The 20,857-nt window shown below is 38.9% G+C and overlaps 1 protein-coding gene across 4 annotated transcripts in view; it reads left to right on the top strand.

Annotated features, from left to right (window-relative positions):
* The window catches only part of ERC1 (ELKS/RAB6-interacting/CAST family member 1), a 512,141-nt gene that overhangs the window by 57,108 nt on the left and 434,176 nt on the right, over positions 1-20,857 (top strand). For all 4 annotated transcript variants that reach the window (XM_080660553.1, XM_080660552.1, XM_080660551.1 and 1 more), the window contains exons 2-3: positions 4,049-4,465; positions 20,339-20,413. In XM_080660553.1, coding sequence (XP_080516679.1) covers positions 4,049-4,465; positions 20,339-20,413 — 492 coding nt within the window. The remainder of the gene's footprint in view (positions 1-4,048; positions 4,466-20,338; positions 20,414-20,857) is intronic.

Here is a 20,857-nt window from a genome sequence, read left to right as displayed (position 1 = left end):
TACTTGACAGAGGTACCTTATGTATAAGGTGTCCTGTGGGGCCAAGTGGTGCAGTCTCCCTGGTCATCTGAGCTGGGTCCTTCATGGTTTTTCTTTGTGTGGGTTGTGTGTGCCCTCCTGTTGTAGTTGAGCCTTGATTGCTGTTGGCAATTCAGTGGGTGTGATTGACCCTCTGACTGACTGGCTATGAGGGCTGGCTGTAAGTACAACAGACAAGCTGTTGTTTGGCAGCTGACCCTGTTGGTGCCAGCCATGTTTGTCCTCCAGGAGCATTGTTTGTGGAGCTGGTTGGATGGTGCTCTTGTGTGGTCTGTAGCTGGCCATTGGTATGTTGCTTCTAGAGACTTTTGGGAGGTGGTTTGGTGCAGGCCCAGGTCACTTGTTGGTTGTATCTGTCTTGGGGCCTCTTGGTAGGAGCTACAGAGTGATCTGTGGTTGGTTGCCACTTTTGCTGGGCTTAAGGCACCTGGGAGAGGCTGCACTGAGGACAGAGACTGGCTGCCACTTTCTGGCCTAGGTGGGCACCACAATGTGAGCTGAGGCCAGCTGCCACTTGTGCCAGGCTTGCAGCTGCTTAGTTGAAACTATGTTTCAGCCGAAGATGGCCACTGCTTATGCCAGGTTTGGAGCCACCTGATGGGAATTACAGTGCAAGTTTATACTGGTTGCCCCTTTTTGTCTGCTTGGAGCTGTTTGTTAAGAGCTATAAGGCATGCTAAGGCCAGTCACTGCTTGCTTAGAGTTTATGCACCTTTGCGAGATTTTTGGAAAGGTGTGTGGTATGATCTGAAGCAGGTCGTTCCTGCAGAGGAGCCTCGAGGATCAGGCTCAGAGTTGGGTGAGGTGGGGTCTCAGGGGATCATCAGGGTGGAGTGAATGGTTTCAGCCAGGTTAATGGAGAGCACAGATTTGGCACTTGCCTATGCTGAGTCCACAAAGGAATAAATAGTAGCACTTGCCAGAATTTTGTCCTCACAGAGAGTTGTTCTAACCCAGCCGTGGGCAAACTACGAACCGCGGGCCGGATCTGGACCGTTGGGCTGTTCTATCCGGCCCGCGGAGCCGAAAGAGCAGAGGGTTCTCTTGCTCTCCCCTCCGCTCCTTCACCAGCAGCAGTGTTAACATGGCAACGTCGGGAAACACGGTCGCAGCTCCTTCTGAGTGGGCGGATTTAGTAGATCCGCCCATTCAGTAGAAGGAACAGCCTCTCAATCTTCCAGAGGCTCCTTGTAATGCCCTCGGACGCGTCTCCCGACGTCACCCTGGGAATGCGTAGACACGTTATCGTGGTGATGTAGGGAGACACGCCCCTGGAGAGCACAGTATCAGAGCATTAGCTAAAAAGGAGACCAACAACACTATTCCCACTGAAGTTGATGTTTTAAAGACCAAAAACCTTTCAACCCAGTCTACATTGCCATCTACATCTACGTCCCGGGCATAATTTGGAAGTTGCACTAAAGAAAATGTTTAATTTACTGTTTACACATTTTGTTCTTTTCTATTTGTTTTAGTTTTAAATTATTTTATTATATTTAAGTTTAATTTGAAAGGCTTTTGTACCTTTCCTTTGTTAGGCAATTTTATTTTGCCTTTGCCATCTTCAATATAAGGTATGTTATTGTGCTATGATTCCTCCATTTTTTGAAGTTTCAAATTATAATAATTAGTGTTTACATTCTTCTTGTTAAAATGTTTGAAATGAATAAAACTATTGAAATAAATAAAAAAAAGACCGTACCCTTTTATGTAATGATGTTTACTTTGAATTTATATTAGTTCACACAAACACTCCATCCATGCTTTTGTTCCGGCCCTCCCGTCCAGTTTAAGAACCCATTGTGGCCCTCGAGTCAAAAAGTTTGCCCACCCCTGTTCTAACCCCTGCCTCTCCATCCCTTATTCTGAAGTTTGTCCTTGATGTTTCTTGAACTGCTGCCCTTGTGCTGGAACTTAGAATAAGTGAATTTGTGAGCTAGTGAGTTTGTGGGTTTTTAAAGAGATTCACCTCAGTCTCCAGCTGCTCCCTATCCTTTATGGATGCAATGTGTACTGGTTTTCACAGCCAGATGTTATGGGGACTCCTCTTCTTGGCACTGATATCCCAGGTTGGGGAGCCTGATGTGGGGCTGGGACGCCTTGCTCCTCAGGGGAAACCACTGCAGTCTAGATATTCCTCTTGATTCCTAACCACCATGCCCTGGGTGTGGGACCTGCGTGTTCCACATCTCTACCCCTCCTGTCAGTTTCAATGTGGCTTCTTTACATCCTTAGTTACAGGGTTTCTGTTCAGCTGCTTCTCATGGATGGTGATTGTATAATTTAGTTTTAATTTTGATGTGGTCATGGGAGTAGACGAGCACAACGTTACGTACTCCACCATTTTGACTGGAAGCCTCTAGATTTTATTTTTATAGGAAAGTACATTACTAAAAATATGTCTTGAACAAAGATGTGAATAATTTTGGTCAGTTCATTCTTTACTGATGTTTGTATGTTTTATGATGTTTTCTCCCCCAGAAAGAATTATCTCTGTAAATAATATTCTTGGGCTTTATCTCAACTTTAAATTTTGTTGTTATAGTGTATGTGAAAGCATCTTAAGTAATAACTTTTTACATGCATGCTTCTCTATAAAACTGTAAGGTCATGATCTTTTTGTACTCTGTCAATATCAGACTTTCTCACTTCTACTTTTCTGGAGGAAAAGGGAATGGAAAATAAAAAAAAAAATCTGTAGCTTCTGATAAGCTTTGGATACACAGTGACTTAAGTGTTGATATAGCTCTGATGGACACAGACATTAACCCCTTTCAACAGGCCTTACATTGTGCACTGCAGCTGAATGTCAGCAGAGATTGCCTTCACATAGCCAAGCGTCTTGCCTACAATGTGTGTTCATTCAGCAGAATCCACTTCCAATAATGGCACTACCAATGTTAGCTGTTAACACTTTCCATAGCTAATGTTTCACCTACCTGTTTTTTCTTCACCCTTCTTTCTTGTTAAGTCACTTACCAGTATTTCAGTGACTAAATTTGGAAAACTTGTTAACCTCATTAACCTTTGCAGGTGTTTGAAACTTTGGGTTGTAGAGAATTAGGAAAGAAGTGAGCTTGATACTTAAAATGCTTTTGGAATGAACAGTATTTTTATGGTTCATTATAGTTCTGCAATGACTCTGTTTCTAGTGAGCATTCTCAAGTTTTAAACACTGTAGAAATGGTTCCTATAGCACCCTTTGGTTGGTCAGTTTTACTTGAAAGATTTTTTAAAACTTATTTTGATTTTATTTTTAATGGAATGAATCACTTCAATCTTGACATTGCTTAGTATAATATTTTTACCATTGTAATTTCTTATTGGGGCACCATCTTTTTTTCTTTTCTGTACTTTGCTTCCTCCACTAATTCCTCCCTTCCTTTTTCTACCTTTCTTTCAGTTTGGGGAGTCAGAACAGACTTTCTAGAGGAGATGATGCCTGACCTAAGAATGAAAGAACAAGTAGAGTTTAACTAGACATGAGAGATGGAGAGGGCAGAGAAGACTGCATAAGAAGAGGTTAAGGAGTAAATGCTGAATAGTGTGGGGTTTAGGTAACTAAAGAATGCCAATTTATCCTGAATTCTAAATTTTTTAGTTAGAGAAAAATTATGTTAAATTAAGGGTAATTTTTGGTGAAAACTTTTGTCTGATATGTTTGTATTTTTGTGAATTTCCCATATCTTTTCTCTCCCTTCCCCTCAGTTCTATTTAGTAATATCTTCAATTATTTTGAACAGTGTCTTCATTTTGTCATGGCTTATGCAAAGTGAGGAGCTGCCATACTTGTTTCCTTTTGGGAATAAACATAACAAATTATTGATATTTTACAGATCATCTCAATATTTTTTTAAGACAATGTAATACTGAATAACGTGGATCCTGATTGGCTAAATGCAGGGTTCTGAGAGCCCTGGTAGTTACTTTCTGACTCCCCTATAGGCTCTGTTTTTGCTGCTTGAGGAGGAAAGCTGATTTGGGGTTTTCTTTTTTGTCTTGGTTCTAGCACATGCAAATGACAATTCAGGCTCTCCAGGATGAATTACGGATCCAAAGGGACCTAAACCAGTTATTTCAGCAAGATAGTAGCAATCGGACTGGTGAACCTTGTGTGGCAGAGCTGACGGAGGAGAATTTCCAGAGGCTACATGCTGAACATGAAAGACAGGCCAAAGAGCTATTTCTTCTTCGAAAGACTCTGGAGGAAATGGAACTGCGTATTGAGACTCAGAAGCAAACCCTGAATGCTCGGGATGAATCTATCAAGAAGCTTCTGGAGATGTTGCAGAGCAAAGGACTCTCTGCTAAGGCTACTGAGGAAGACCATGAGAGAACAAGACGACTGGCAGAGGCAGAGATGCACGTCCACCACCTAGAAAGCCTTTTGGAGCAGAAGGAAAAAGAGAACAACATGTTGAGAGAGGTGAGTGACCATTTTTTCAATAGTTATAACTGTCTTTTTTATTGTGATTAGTCAGCATCTTGGCCTAAATAAGTTTATGTGCTCCACCAAGCTAGTGGAAGGGAATTTTTTTCTTTGGTATTTTAAGTGGTTCACTGGTTTCTGTTCTGATTTGCTCTCTTGTATGAGATAACAGTGACTGGTATGTGTACTGGCTTGACAACTTTCTGGGTCTTTCTTTTCTCCTCCGGGTTTCTGTAGATTCATTTTGTTGCTAGAAGGGCACAGCATTTTTTGTATATGTTACTCATCTTTTGATTTGTTCAGAGAGACACACAACAAAACCAGAATCAGAGTAGCTAACTATTGGTCAATTTTAAAATATTAATAAGAGAAAGTAAGCAGTAACTTCAACTTAGGTGTGCTCATAAAATCCTTGATAGCAGTAATGGATGTTTGCCTTGTGGTTTCCATGGAAACTTGCCTTACTGTAAAATATATGTGATAAAAATCATTTGCTGCCATAGAGGCATAGTGAGAAAGAAGGACATATAGGCATACTGTCACTTATATTTTAGAGAGAAAACTCAGACTTCAGCTGACCGTTGTGGGTTGTTGATAAGTTTTCACTTTTCTAGTAATGCTTCATTTTAAGAAAGCATAAGTAAAAAATTTTTCTTACATTGAATTAAAAAAATTGATAGCTTAATTCTCTACATATAGTCAGAGACTTCAGATAACTTTCAGATCTGGATAGGGAAAAAACAACTTAGAACTGTGTGAATAATTCCTTTTTAAATGAAATGTAAGGAAGTAGGTTTAAAAAAAAACGGGATATTCCCAAAACAGCAAAATGGCAACTTTAAAAGAATACTTTTAAACTTATAGTTTGTTCCACAGTTTCTCCTTTTGTAAAAAATCTGAAATATCTACACTGAGGACATTTTTATTTTTTAAAGAGAAATTCATTTTTTAAAAATAAATATTTAAATTTTTAAATAAATTTCTTTAAAATAAAGATTACAGAGTAAATCCATTGTAGTTTAATATAGTAAAATTAGAAAATAGATTAGCAAAAACTTTAAACCCAAGGTATCATTTCATAGTAATAACTGTCAGTTTTCTTATGTGTAAGCAGTTATGCATAATGTAATGTCACCCACTTTCTTAATAATTTGTCTTGACTGTCTGTCTTTGTCAATACGTGCAAAATTTTATAATTTCAAATGCATTTATAATGTTTCAGTGCATTTATTTGAATATCTCTACTGTTGAAAATTTAGACCACTGTTAATTTTTCAGTATTATCAACTGTGCTATACTAAATATCCTTAATCATTTATCCCTATATATTAATTTTTTAGGATAAATTTTGCTCAGTCAAATAATGTGTACATTTTTGAAATTTGTCTTAAAAAAATTTTTTTTAATTGATTTCATAGAGGAAGGGAGAGGGAGAGAGAGATAGAAACATTAGTGATGAGAGAGAATCATTGATTGGCTGCCTTCTACACCCCCTCTACCTGGGATCGAGGCTGCAATCTGGGCATGTGCCCTGACCGGTATCAAACCTGTGACCTCCTCGTTCATAGGTTGATGCTCAACCACTGAGCCATGCCGGCCAGGCTATCTTGTCTTTTAGAGTGATTGGACCAGTTGATCCTTCCAACACATACTAACTATATTGTTACGATTAATCTGTAGCAATGTATATTTTATGCTCTTCAAATTACCATTACATCATACTGTCTTAGAAAATTTTCTGTAAATTCCCATGTTATAAACACATCCTGAGTTTCTTTCAGTTTACTTTAAAGACTTTATATTTCAATGAGATAATCCAGAGCCTGGCCATAGAATATCAAACAGCATGCAACATGAAAACTATACAAGCATCATGATGAACTTTGAATGTTACATTTTTACTGCTTCTCTTCTGAATATTTCAACCTATGTCCATTTAATTTTGAGTTTGGGAGTTAATAAATAGTAAATAGCTAAGTATTATGAAAAGCCACCATGTTACTCTGACAGAGAACAGTCAGAATTTAGGTAAATTTGAAAAAGTGGTAGGAAATCCATGAATTTATGACTGATTTTCAAATAAACTCTATAGATACCAAGTCTCATTTATGTACCTAATGTGGAAAGAAATATAGGCCTTGTTGGGGAGATCCAAGATGATGCAGGAGTAGGTGCAAGCTACGCTTGCTGCCTCCAAGTACCAAACTGGAATTATATCTAAAATTATAGAACAATCATCCTGAAGACTGCTGAAGAGAAGTCTTATAACCAGGAATTTACAGAAGCAGCCACACTGAAACTGAATCTGGGATAGACTAAGCTGTGTGGCTCTAGAACAGGGGCCATTTTATCCTCACATGCCTGACTGGAGCAGAGTCCTGCCTTCACTTGGCAAAGTATTGGTCTGTTGAGTCATCAAGCCTCATCCTGATGACTTCCTGAGACCCCACCCCAACACAAAGGTGTGTAAGCACACAGTTAGACTTGGTAGACCAGGGAGCATTTACTGAGTGGCCTTAGACCCAGAACTGGCACCAAGTTTGAACCTGTATCAGTCTGGTGAACACCACTTGACCCTACCTGGTGACTCACTGTGAACCTACTTCATATAATTTGAGTACAGCCAGAGGTTCTGTCAGTGACTGAGCCTATCAGGCAAGAAGCAGGCAGAAGTGGATTTCAGGGAGCCTTGGGACTTTGCTGATCTGCCCCAGTGCCCGGTGCTAGTAAAAGCCTGCTGTGGTGAGCAGCTTGGTCCTTCCTGCATACACCCAGGTCCAGCAGAGGCAGCCACAAACTATCAATCCCTTGTAGTTACAAACAGGTTGCCCAGGGCCAGTCATAGGCTGTGTCTGACTTTGGCCTGCACCAGAGTCCCTCCTATGAGGCCCCAAAACCAACACACCCAGTGACCAGCTTCAGATAAAATCAGAGCAGGATTCAGTTAGCTTCACAAGCAGCATATCCAAAGGGAGATCTTGGCAGCACCACACCCTGCTGAATGAATTCACTTCATGTGGTCAGTACCTGCACAGCAACATGGAGGTGGAGCCTCATAGCCAGCCAGCCTGATGGTCCATTCTGCACAGGAATATGCCAATATCAGTCAAGACTCAGTAACAAACAGGCAAGCCCACATAAGTCACACAAGGACATTCTTGGAGCACCGAATTCAGGTGATCAAGAAGATTGTACCACTGAACTCCACAAGGACACCCCATGAAGACATGGAGGCAAAGCAGATCTATGTAATACATAGAAATAACAAAGAGGAAGCCAAAATGGGAAGACAAAGAAATATACCCCGAATGAAAAAACAGGAGAACTCTCCAGACAAAGATCGAAATGAAATGGAGGCAAGCAATTTATCAGATATAGAGTTCAAAGTAATGGTTATAAGGATGCTCAACAGCATGAAAATGGACATAGAAACCATGAAAAACAACCAGTCGGAAATGAAGAATGACATAGCTGAAAGTAATACACTGGAAGGAAATAACAGTAGGTTGGAAGAAGCAGAGGATCAAATCTGCAAGTTAGAAGACAAGGTAGAAAAAAATCAGAGAAGCAAAAAGAAAAAATACTTAAAAAACATAAGGGCAGTTTAAAGGAACTTTGGGAAAACATGAAGTGTAACAACATCTGTATCATTGGTGTACCAGAAGGAGAAGAGAGAAAGAAGAGATCAAGAACCTATTTGAAGAAATAATAGCAGAAATTTCCCTAACCTGGTGAAGGAAAAAGACATGGAAATCCAGGAAGCATAGAGAGTTCCAAACAAAATGAACCCACAGAAGCCCACATCAAGACACATCATAATTAAAATGGCAAAGTTTAAATACAAATAGAGAATCTTAAAAACAAAAAGAGAAAGATAGTTACCTACAAGGGAGCTCCCATAAGACTATCAGTTAATTTCTCAACAAAATCATTTCAGGCCAGAAGGGGTTGCCATGAAATATTCAAAGTGATGAAAAGCAAGGACCCGCAACCAAGACTACTTTACTCAGCAAGGCTATCATTTAAAATTAAGAAGAAATAAAGAACTTCCCAGACAAGAGAAATAAAGGAGTTTATTACACCAAACCAGTATTACAAGAAATGTTAATGGGCCTGCTTGAAGAAGGAGAAGAAGAAGAAAAAAAAGCAAAACAAAACGAAGGTATATAGTTAAAAGGATAAAATGGCAATAAAAACATAACTTATCAATCAAATCGATTAAATGCTCTAATCAAAATACATAGGGTAGCGGAACAGACAAGAAAAATAGGCTATATATATATATATATATATATATATATATATATATATACACACACACACACACACACACATATATATATATATATATATATATATATATATATATATATATATATGAAGTCTACAAGAGACCCACCTCAGAAACAAAGATACACACAAAAGTAAAGGGACGGAGCAAGATATTTCATGCAAATAGAAAGGAAAAAATGATGCTGGGGTAGCAATACTTGTATCTGAAAAAATAGACTTTGAAACAAAGGATATAGTGAGAGACAAAGAAGGATACTACATAATGATAAAGAGAGCAATCTAAAAAGAGGATATAACCCTTGTAAACCTTTATGCACGCAACATAGGAGCACTTAAATATCCCTTGATGAACATACAGGGATAGTAATAGAGTCATAGTAGGTGACTTGAACCCCTCATTTACACCAATGGATATATGTCCCAGCAGAAAATCAACAAGGGAACGGTGGCCTTGAATGACATTTTTAGAGCGTTTCACCCTAAAGCATGGAATATACATTCTTTTCAAGTGTACATGGAACATTTTGTAGGATAGACCATGTTAGGACACAAAACAAGCCTCAGTAAGTTTAAGAAGATTGAAATCATATCAAGCATGTGCTGCCTGTCACTACTTGAGCCAACTAAGCAGAGACAGGGTTGGATCATATATAAGCATTAATTCCAATACTGCTGGCAGCATGGGAGAGCAGCAGGTCATCCACAAAAATCTGCTCTGCAGCCCTTCCTAAACCAGCTGCTTATATAGAGTAGGACAAGGATTACATTGGGGAAGTAGGGATTACAGACATGGGAAAGTAGGCTATGCAGGCTGGGGTGTAACTCCATTATTTGGGCAACAAGATTGTTAATCTTTCCATGATAATAGGCAGGTCTTGAATGAGAATAAACCACATTCCAATGTTGACTCCCAGGTCCCGGGGGCATACAATTTCCAGCCAAGTTAGAATGTCCTTTCTTTAACCAGAACAAGGAAATCATGGTTAATAGCGCATGGTTAATATTTCCCATAACCATAACTAGTCCCCAGTATTACACACACACACACACACACACACACACACACACAAAACCAAACTAAAAAACACACAAAGACATGAAGAGTAAATAACATATTACTTAACAATGAACTGGTTTAAAACGAGGAAGAAGTCAAAAGATACCCTGAAACAAATGAAAATGACAACACAACAACCCCAAATCAATCGGACACAGTGAAATCAATCCTAAGAGGGAAATTCATAGCATTACAAGCCTACCTTGAGAAGCAAGAATAATCTCAAATAAAATGTACCTTTACTTTTAAAGGAACTTTCAAAGAACAACAAAAAAAACCCAAAGTGAGTAGAAGGAAGGAAATAATAAAGATCAGAGTAGAAATAAATGAAATGGAGTCCAAAAAGGCAAGACAAAAGATCAATGATACCCAGACCTGTTTTTTTGAAAAAATGAACAAGAGTGCAAACCTTTCATTATGTTTATTAAGGGAAAAAAGAGGAGCCAAATAAATAAAATCATAAATGAAAGAGAAGTACATCTGATACTAAAGAAATGCAAAGGATTGTGAGAAAATGTTACAAATGACTATGTGCCAACAAACTGGACAATCTGGAAGAAATGAATAAATTCCTGAAAATTTGGAAACTTTCAAAACCGAATCCAGAAGAATCAGAGAGTCTGAATAGACAGATTATAACTAGTGAAATTGAAGCAGTAATAAAAATACTACCAACAAACAAAAGTTCTGGACTGGATGGCTTCACAGGTGAATTTTACCAAACATTCAAAGAAGATCTATACAACTATCCTTCTCAAACTACTCCATAAAATTCAAGAGGAAGGAAGAATCCCAGGCTTTTTAGGAGCCAGCATTATCCTAATCCCAAGACCAGATAAAGACACTATAAAGAAAATTATAGGCCAATACCCCTGATGAACTTATATACTAAAATCTTCAATAAAATATCAATCCTAATCCAGCAATTCATTAAAAGGATCATACACCATAATCCAATGGGATTTATTCCAGGGACGCAATGTTGGTACAATACCCACAGATCAACAAATAAGATAGAAAACACAAACAAAATGAAGGATAAAGATCACATGATCATATCAATAGATGCAGAAAAGCATTTGATAAAATCCAGGACCTATTTTTGATAAAAACTCTCAGCAAAGTGGCAATAAAGGGAACATACCTCAATGTAATAAAGGCCATATATGACAAACCCACAGCTGATATCATGCTCAATGGGCAAAAACTACAAGCATTTTCCATAAGATCTGGAACAAGTTGGAAGTGTCTGCTTTCACCACTTTTATTCAACAAAGTACTGGAAGTCCTAGCCAAAGCAATCAGATAAGAAATGAAACTCATTATTTGCAGATGACATGATTTTATATATAGAGAGCCCGAAAGATTCCATTAAAAAAACTGTTAGAACTGATAAATGAATTCAGTAAAGTAGTAGGATACTGGGCTGAGGCCCCCCCCCCCCCCACCTGTGCATAAATTTCATGCTCCGAGCCTCTAGTAAATAATAATGGGCATGGGTTCCCTAGAGAGAAGGCCCATCATGCATTGGCCAAGTCCAAGGGCTGTAGCAAAGGTGTGTGGGGGTAGCTGTCCTGCAGCCAGAGATGGACCTGGTTGTCAGCCGCGATCTTTCCTGATATCCATATGTGTAATTACAGAGTGTGATTTGCTGAACTTAAGCTGCAGAAGATTGTTCTCATTTATTTATTAAAGGGGCCTCCATTATGTGATGGCCCGGACAGAGGCAGCCCCACTGAGAAGCACCCGCAGTGGATGATTTTCACTCTGACTTTTTTTTTTTCACCTCTGGAGGCGGGGCTCCTTTTCTCAAACAGGGAGGATGGGCCTTCCTCCCCATTCTGTAGGATTCATTGTAGTCTCACAGATTATTTGAACGCTCTACCAGGAAGATGTCATGCAAATTCAAGGTTTCCTTGTCCTGTTCCCCTTGCATTTTCCATGGAGTCTGAAAGAGAGCACAATACCGTGTACGATATTCATATTCTGAGGACCACAAAGTGCTCGGCAGGCATAATCCATTCGTCCTCGAGGTCTTCTGATGCTGGCAGGTGCTTTCCCTGCCTCAGTCTTCCAGTGGGGGACGGCTCAGAAGGCTGAGTGGCTCCCCAGACGCACAGCACGCCACAGTCCCCAGTCTCTTGGCAGTTCTGCGTTCTCAGGGAAGCCCACGTGGCCCCAGTTTCAGTGTGATCCCTGAAGGTTGGTTTCTTAAGCCCATCACTTCTAAGACTCACAAGTTTTCCCATTTTAACAATTGTGAAATTGTCTTACTCTTGATGGCATTTTACTTTCTTTGTCAGCAAGGCAGCAGTCCTGCTAGATTTGTTTGCCTGTGCATTCACAAGCATAGTCATAGCTGTTCATTTTTTTTTAAACGTTGGGAGAAATCTTAAATATTTTTATTGAATTCAGAGAGGAAGGGAGGGAGAGAGAGATAGAAACATCAATGATGAGAGAGAATCATTGATCAACTGCCTCCTGCACGCCCCCTTCTGGGGATTGAGTCCCAAACCTGAACATGTGCCCTTGACTGGAATCGAACCCCAGACCCTTCAGTTTGCAGACTGATGCTCTATCCACTGAGCCAAACCAGCTAGGGTATAGTTGTTCATTTTGTTATCATGTTAGTTGATGGTGTGAGCTTTGGTATTTATTGTTGACTTTAATTTGTTGTTCAATATGTATTCAGAATATTTCACTGTGAATCAACATTGAAACAAAAAAATTATTGGTATGGAGAAAGTCATTTTTTACTTATGGTTAAATAAGTAAAAAAGAACAATTGCAATCAGTATAAAATAAAAATTCTGAATAATAAGGCAATGTGTCATGATTTATTTGGAGGCATTTCCTCCTTTTCTTTACAGCTCATAAAACAATGATATGTCTTAAATTCAATGGCATCTTAGATATGATGAAATACGGCAACATTAAAATGGCATTTATACCAAGTAACATTAGTGATTAGTTTGTCATTTTGTTTATGAACATGATTCTGTAGCTAACAGGTTAATGTGCTAAATAAAAGCCAAAGAAGAAAAATAAAACTTAAATTAAGCATTGTATATTCTCTTTGTACCGAAATTACATTATATGACTACTTAATATTAGATTTTATATTGTTTATTGTAATACCTTTCCTTTGATTGATAGAAGAGTGGGGACCTCTATTGGATAAATATTGACTTACAGGCAAGACTTGATTAGTGCTTGGGGCTTATGCATATGAGTTTTAGCAAGCTTTACAAGTGATTTTGTTATACACCAAAGTTTAAGACCCAAATTTTGGTTCTAGGTCTATTGGCAGAACATTATCTAAGGTCCTATGGAATTTTTGGATCTGCAATTTATATGCATATCAAGTGTTGTCAATAGGCCAAATAAATAATATATTTAAGGCCTACATGTGCTTCCTTTTTTTTTTTTTTTTTTTTTTGAGATCAGATGAGATCAGGTGTGTTCAGGGTGGTATGGCCATAGACAGCTCCTATTTTTTAAAATGTAGATATTGTTGCGATGACTAAAGTACAGAATTGTTTTAAGACATTATTACACTCATGCTAGTTTTTGTCTCTATAATATTTCAATCAACAGACCTTGGTAGTACAACTGTTAATCATGGTAGGCTTTGCAGAAATGTTTGAGGTTAAAAGTCCTAGTATTTGATTAGGTTCTTGGCTTGAAATACTGAATCCAACTAGCATATTTGAGGAAAGCCTGTCTGTATCATAGGCAGTTGTAAGGTATAAGCAGAGGAGAGGGGAGGGGAAAAATTAATAGAGATATATGGAGAAAAAACTAGAAATCACAAAGAATAGGAAGAATTAAAAAGAAAAGGAGTCCCTAATTAGTTTGCTCTTTTGTAGTGATGTTGGAAAATGAGTATCTTATTTATTTAGGTTCTTTCACCTCCCTTCTTTTTGTCATTTGTTCCTCATTTCCATTTTGACAGATAATACATTTTCTCAGATTAATGCCATTACTAGAGATGGTAAAAGGTTAAAGTACAATGTTGTCTGACATTGGCTGAGTTAAGATATAGGGGAAAAAAAGTGAAGATTCTTTCTGTTTACACTTCCCTTTATTTCTATCTTTTTGTTGTGAGTATAGTAAACCTAGAACTTGTGTAGAGGATTGAATCTATAAAGGACTTCAAAAGCCATGTGGAGCTTCTACCTTGAACCAAGGGGTTTGGAGGCTGATACCTGAAATTTAAAGACAAGACATTTCAGACATAAGTAGTACTTTTCAGTCACAAATACTCCTTTCTCTTAGTTGTATGATTAAAAGTTGGCTTATTTTGAAAAAGAAACTACTAAAGAAAGAAGTATGAAATTTTGTTTCCAATGTTTGTTTTCTAACTCTAGCTATTATTGTTTAGTAAGTGAATGAAAGGAAATGAATACATTTTCTTTTTTAAAAAAAATATATTTTATTGATTTTTTACAGAGAGGAAGGGAGAGGGATAGAGAGTTAGAAACATCGATGAGAGAGAAACATCGACCAGCTGCCTCCTGCACACTCCCCACTGGGGATGTGCCCGCAACCAAGGTACTTGCCCTTGACCGGAATCGAACCCGGGACCCTTCAGTCCTCAGGCCGACGCTCTATCCACTGAGCCAAACCGGTCAGGGCGAAATGAATACATTTTCTACTGTCAACCTCAGTTGACAGTGTGACAAGTGCCAGATAATTTTACCTGTACTTTAAAATTTTTTGAATGAAAATTTTCACGTCAAAAGGAGCTAAATGAAGTGAGCAAATAACATATTCTACTTCTCACATTCATTTCTATTTCCAGAGTCTCGTCCTGTTATTAACAGTGCATGAGTCAGAGGCTTGATGTGCTCATTGGGAACAGGGGATGTTACCAGCTCACTGACTGCAATATGTGTTCATAATGATCTTTAATGTGCAGGCCTCTCAGTAGAAATTTGTTATGAGTGAAAGGTTTTAAAATGTCTTAATAGGAAAGCTTTATGCCTAAATGGTTCTAAATGCATCCTAGTTTCTTAGCATAGGAGGATATTTTTAAAATTCAAATGAAGTTCTGTTTTCTTTGTTTTGCTTATATGCTAACTAAGGTTTAAAATGAAATTATAAGAGTTTCACCTTAAAGCATTTAAAAATTTACCAATTTGGAATTAGAGAATGGGAAAGTGGTCAGTTAAATTAGCTCAGTATCTGAATTATGAGGTATTACAAAGAAATGCAGTTTTAATATTTTCAAGTGGATAGAGAAATACCAAATAAAAATGCAACATATAGGTTAAGGATTTTATTAATAAAGATTATTTATAGATAGCAGGATTCATTTTATTTTTGTTTATACATTTTAAAGTTTTATGCTCATTTATTGAACAAATATTGCTAAATATCTCCTGTGTACTCAGTTAATCACCTTGCTTACAGTGTGGAGAATTGATTAAATGTGGACAAACTGGAGGCTGGGAGAAAGCTGATGAGTTGTTTGTTTTAATGCAGGTGAGAGATTATTGTGGCCTGAACTAATGTGTTCAGAGTTTGTCCTGGATTAATGTAGTCTGGATTTTACTGTTTTCCTTAATGAAATGTTTTGTCTTGCAAGATTTAATGTAATTTTGAATTAACTTGATCCTTTTATAACTTGCTTTTAAACACTGTTGGGGCTAGTCTAGATAGTCTTCTCTCTAGAGCAGTGGTTCTCAACCTTTCTAATGCCGCGACCCTTCAATACAGTTTCTCATGTTGGGTGACCCCCAACCATAAAATTATTTTCGTTCCTACTTCATAACTGTAATTTTGCTACTGTTATGAATCGTAATGTAAATACCTGTGTTTTCCGATGGTCTTAGGTGACCCTGCTAACGGTTCTCAACCTGTGGGTCGCGACCCTTAGGCTACCCTGCTAGCGGTTCTCAACCTGTCTAATTTTATTTCTTACTTGAAGGGAGTGAGAAATAAATAGGAAACTCATTGAAGCATTTAAAGCAGCCTAGTGTCATGATTTGTTGATGCTTTATCAAGATTACCTCAGTGCTCTCTTGAAAATGGACAGAGGAATTGGAAGAAAACTAACTAGAGACCATTATAGTTATCTACGCTTAAACTAGGCTGGAAATGAAGTGAAACAGATAAATTTAGAAAATATTTTGAACATAGAACAGGATGTGCTCTTGAATTGCTTGTGGGAAATGAAGATCTGGGAGGAATGAAAGGAGACATGGTGTTTGGCTTGCGCTACTAGTAGGGCAGTGCCATATGTAACCAGATGGGGAAGACATCTCTCATCAGATTAAAGAGAATATCAAGAGGTTTTTTAAATTTTACTTAATAAAATAAGTTTGAGTGCCCTGTTAGACATCTAAAGAAAAATAGCAAATGAGCAGTTGTATATGTGAGTCTTAAAATCAGAGCAGAAGGCAGGCCTAGAAATTCATGAGTATTTCAATTGAATTTTTAAGCAATGTAGATTAGAAAGTTTAGATGAAAAAGAGAAAAGGCTTAGGACTGATCCCCCAGCCACTATAGTACTTGGGGTCTAATTTAGAAGCAAAAACATACAAAATAAACATAAGGGCACTGGAATGATAGAAAAAGAAGACTGTGGTGTCATAATAATTAAGAAGAAACATGTATATTGGAGTGAGTGGGCCACTGCTTTGAATGCCTCTGAGAGTTCTAGGAAGATGAGGACAGAGCCCTAACCACTGGCTCAATGGTTAGAGTATCAGCCCACACACCAAAAGCAAATCTATATGAATACAAAAGCCTTAAGTAAGGAGCAGGGCTGATGTATTGAGGAAAAGCAAGGAGGCTAGTATGTCTGGAGACCAAGGGGGAGTAATAGTAAGAGATGAAGCCAGGCAAGTAATGGGGCCAGCTCACATAAGGCCTTCTGGGCCAGCCTAAGGGGTGTCACTTTTACTGAGTGAAATGAGGGGCTTTTGATGGTGTCAAGTATGTTTGACTTCTGTTTTGTTTATTTATTTATTTAAGCAAGTAAGAATTTATTGGCCGCAGCAAAAACATACTTTAGGCAGTGAGACAAGGAAGGGCATAGAAGAAGCAACAGGAGAGCCTAGGCTGGGCTGCTCTAGCTCACTGGGAAGCCAGAGAAGAAGGGGGAAAGGACGCCCTGGAGACAGGTTCAGAGGGTTAGCCCGGTTAACTGCCACTGCGCATTGTTCCCCTGCTTGCAAGTCTCATGGGGTCCCTTAGAGGTTTGGGGATTTGTGCGGAGAGGGAGTGGAGGAGAAGGGGAAGGAAATGGCACAGGCGTGCTCCCTGGAAGGAGAGCCTTCTGGGACCTTAATTTTCAGGATTTTAAAGGCTGGGCGTTTAGGGGAGATCTTGGGGGACAGATCAATAGAATATTCATCAGCCCTGACTTCTGTTTTAAAAAGAACACTCTAGCTGCCCTATTGTGATTAGGGAAGTCAACTTCAGGAGAAACTGTTGCTATAATCCAGGTAGTAGGTACTGGTGGCTCAGATCATTATGTCAGTGGAGATAATAAGATGCAGTTAGTTTCTGGAGACATTTTGAAAACAGGAACGACCGGATTTCCTGATAGCTTGGATGTAGGTGTAAGAAAAAGGCGGCTCCTCTAAGTTTTTGGCCTAAACAATTGGGTGGACACATACCATTAATTGTGCTGGGATAGATGAAGCAAATTTAAAGGGGAAAAATTTGAACGTCAGTATTGGACATATTGACAGTGTGGTATCTATTAGATATACACATGAAGATGCTAAATAGGCAGTGGTATATATACAAGTGTGAATTTCAGCAGGAGATAAAATTTGGGAGTTATTATTAGGTGGATTATGTTGAAAGTTATGAGACTGGATGAGAACACCAAAGGAATTAGTAAATTGGAGAAGAGGACTAAGGTTTGATGCCTAGGGCACTCCAAGGAGTTTAAGCCTGACTGGTCACCACCAAGGTGGGTGCCAGCAGCTCCCCCCTGCCGATCGCCCCACTGTTACCCCACAGATCAGCCCTGATTGCCAGCCAGGCCTAGGGACCCTACCCCAGCACGAATTCTGTGCACCAGGCCTCTAGTTTCCAATATAATGTATTAAGTGTTAAAGGACATCTATGTAGTATGTGGTATGAGAAATAAGAGGAAGTACACATAATTCAGCACAGGAGTAGGAAGGGGCTAAAAGATTCCTCTTTACCTAATTCTTGAAAGTTTAGTAGCCATTTGTTATTCATTCATTCGATATTCATTGTTTAAATAGCTGTTAAGCACTTATCAGTGTACCAGCTACTGTTGTAGGCACTCTGGATTCATCAGTGAATGAAACAGGGACCCTGGCCCTTGGGGAGCTTACATTCTTATAGAGGGAAATAGATAATAAACACATAACAAGTAAACATATTACATGTGATAGAGAGGATAAGTGCTATAGAAAAAAGGAAAAGTAGAAGTAAGGTAAAGGGGAAAGGACATGTGGGTTCTTCTGTTTAAATTTTTAATATAGGGTAGGTTACACTGAGAACATTAAACATTAATTTTTTTATGGAAGATTTCAAACCTATACAAAAGTAGTGAGAATAGTATAAGAGTATAATGAATCTCAATATGCTTATTATTCAGATATTCCAGTTACCAAAATTTTGCTACACTTGCTTCCTTTTTTTTTTTTTCTTTTTCTTTTTTTCTTCACCAACGATTTTAAAGCAAATTCCTAACAGGATGTAATTTACCTCTGTAGACTTTAGTACGCATCTATAAAACATATGGCCATCATCTTGCATAACCACAATGCGATTATCACAACTAATAAACCTAAAAACAGAAGAGATATTTGAGCCAAGACATGAAGGACAGGAAAGAGTTTAGGCAACAAGAACATGTGATGTAACTGGAGAATGCCTAGCATATTTGAGGGATATTAAGGAGTCAGAGTATGGCTAAAGCATAATAACTGAGGGGAATGGTAAGAGGTGGGGTCTGAAAGGACTGTGGCTCTACTTTGAGTCAGATGGGGAGGCATGACAGTATTTTGAGCAAAGGAGTAACAAGATCAAGTTTATGTTTAAAAGAGATGCTCTGAGTGCTCTGTTGAGAATGACTGTAGGAAAGCGAGATAAAGAGTGGGGAGCCTGATTGTTCTGGGATTAAAAGATATATTTTTGTTAGTGGCTCACTCCAAGTAGTAGCAGTGGAGATGTCAAGAAGTGCTTGGATTTTGGATATGTTTTGAAGATAGAGTTAACTGGATTTCCTGATTGGCTGTGGCTTTAAAGAAAAAAGAAGACATTAAGAAGATTCATTGGTTTTTGACCTGAGTAACTGGTAGGATGGAGCAGGTTTTGGGGGCATCACCAAGAGTTTAATCTTGGGTATGTAGAGTTTGAGGTAGTTGTTAAACATACAAGTGGGATACCTAGTTGAGTATTTAAGACTCCTGGAGTTAGGGAGAGAGGTAGCAGAAAGGGTAGTGTGTGTTAATAGTGGTTTTGCCATTATCAGCAGCCAAATGGGGAGTGTGGATGTTCAGAAATTACGGTGTTTAAACTGTTGACTGTTTATAATTTAGAACTTTTGTCATTTAACTAGGACAACTCTTTCAGGAATAGATAGCTCAATGAAGTTTGCATTTCTATTTTCTATTTCTCTCAAACCATTCTTCCTGGTCAGGCAAGAATGAATAAATTAGGTGAAAGGTATAATTAAAGTATACATTTCTTTTTATTATGGTTAAACACTCTCAGTTGGAAAGTATCTGGATATTCTTTGGGGTCACTAGAGTCTGTCCCAGAATACTTTGGAAGTACTGCCAAACTCAGAGACAGTCACAAAATATGACAAGAAAACATTCTGAGGTGTTCTGGTAACTTCCGGGTGATCCTTGGAGACCCTTCTTGTGATATTACTACCATCACTTCCTTCCTTCCAGAACCTGAACTCACTAAAATTTGGATTAAAAAGTAGCCATGTTTTACTGACATTTTCTAAACATGAACTACTTATGAAACTTGTTCAGCAGTCTTATCTTTTTCTTTCTATTTGTAGCCCCACTGGAGAGAGACTTTCATTATTGGTAGCCAGGTGGTTGCTACTCTGGGGGTGGATGCTATGGAAAGCATGTTGTCAACACTAGTGCTTGTGCATTGTAGACTGATTGTGACTGCTTTTATTTCTCCTTTTAAAAAGGGAATATTTCTAATCCCCCTTTTGAATCATTTGGAGTTCTGATTATGTCTTGGAGTCATGTGGAAGATTGGCACATCAGCCTGGGGATATGTTGTCGATTCATCGGTTGTAGTAGCTGGGGTCTGTGTGACTAATTTTAAATAACTAGGTGTTCAGAGATTGGAACCCTCCTATGCTTTTTTAGCCTGGATACAGTGTGTGGGTTACCTGTTTCACAGAGAAAGGTCAGGAAATAGAGAAGGATCAGGGTATCTTACAAGGCCGGAAGGACCACCTTTTGCACAAAGTTACTCCTTCTCCCCTACTTCTTTTTAAAAATGAGAGTGAAAAAGAGGACACTTACTCTTTTTTTGGTTCTCTTGTATAGGAGATGCATCGGAGATTCGAGAATGCCCCTGATTCTGCCAAGACAAAAGCTCTGCAAACTGTTATTGAAATGAAGGTAAGTAAGAATCTAATAATCTTATGAGTTATTTTACACATATAAGTGATAACACACTGTTATGTGTGAGTTTTAGAAAGCAGTAGCCTATATAATAAAGAGGTAATATGCTAATTGACCATCACTCCAACACACAAGATGGCCGCCCCCATGTGGTCAAAGATGGCTGCCCCCATGTGGACACAAGATGGCTGCCACAAGATGGCCTGCAAGGGAGGGCAGTTGTGGGCGATCAGGCCTGCAGGGGAGAGCAGTTGGGAGGGACCGGGCCTGCAGGGGAGGGCAGTTGGGAGGGACCGGACCTGCAGGAGAGGACAGTTCGGGGGGACCCAGGCCTGCTGGGGAAGACAGTTGGGGGCGATCAGGCCTGCAGGGGAGGGCAGTTGGGGGCGACCAGGCCTTGCAGGGGAGGGCAGTTGCGGGGGATCAGGTCTGCAAGGGAGA

This window comes from Plecotus auritus (assembly GCF_963455305.1).
Source record: "Plecotus auritus genome assembly, chromosome: 3".
NCBI classification, from domain to species: domain Eukaryota; kingdom Metazoa; phylum Chordata; class Mammalia; order Chiroptera; family Vespertilionidae; genus Plecotus; species Plecotus auritus.
This window is presented reverse-complemented; position numbering and strand designations above follow the sequence as displayed.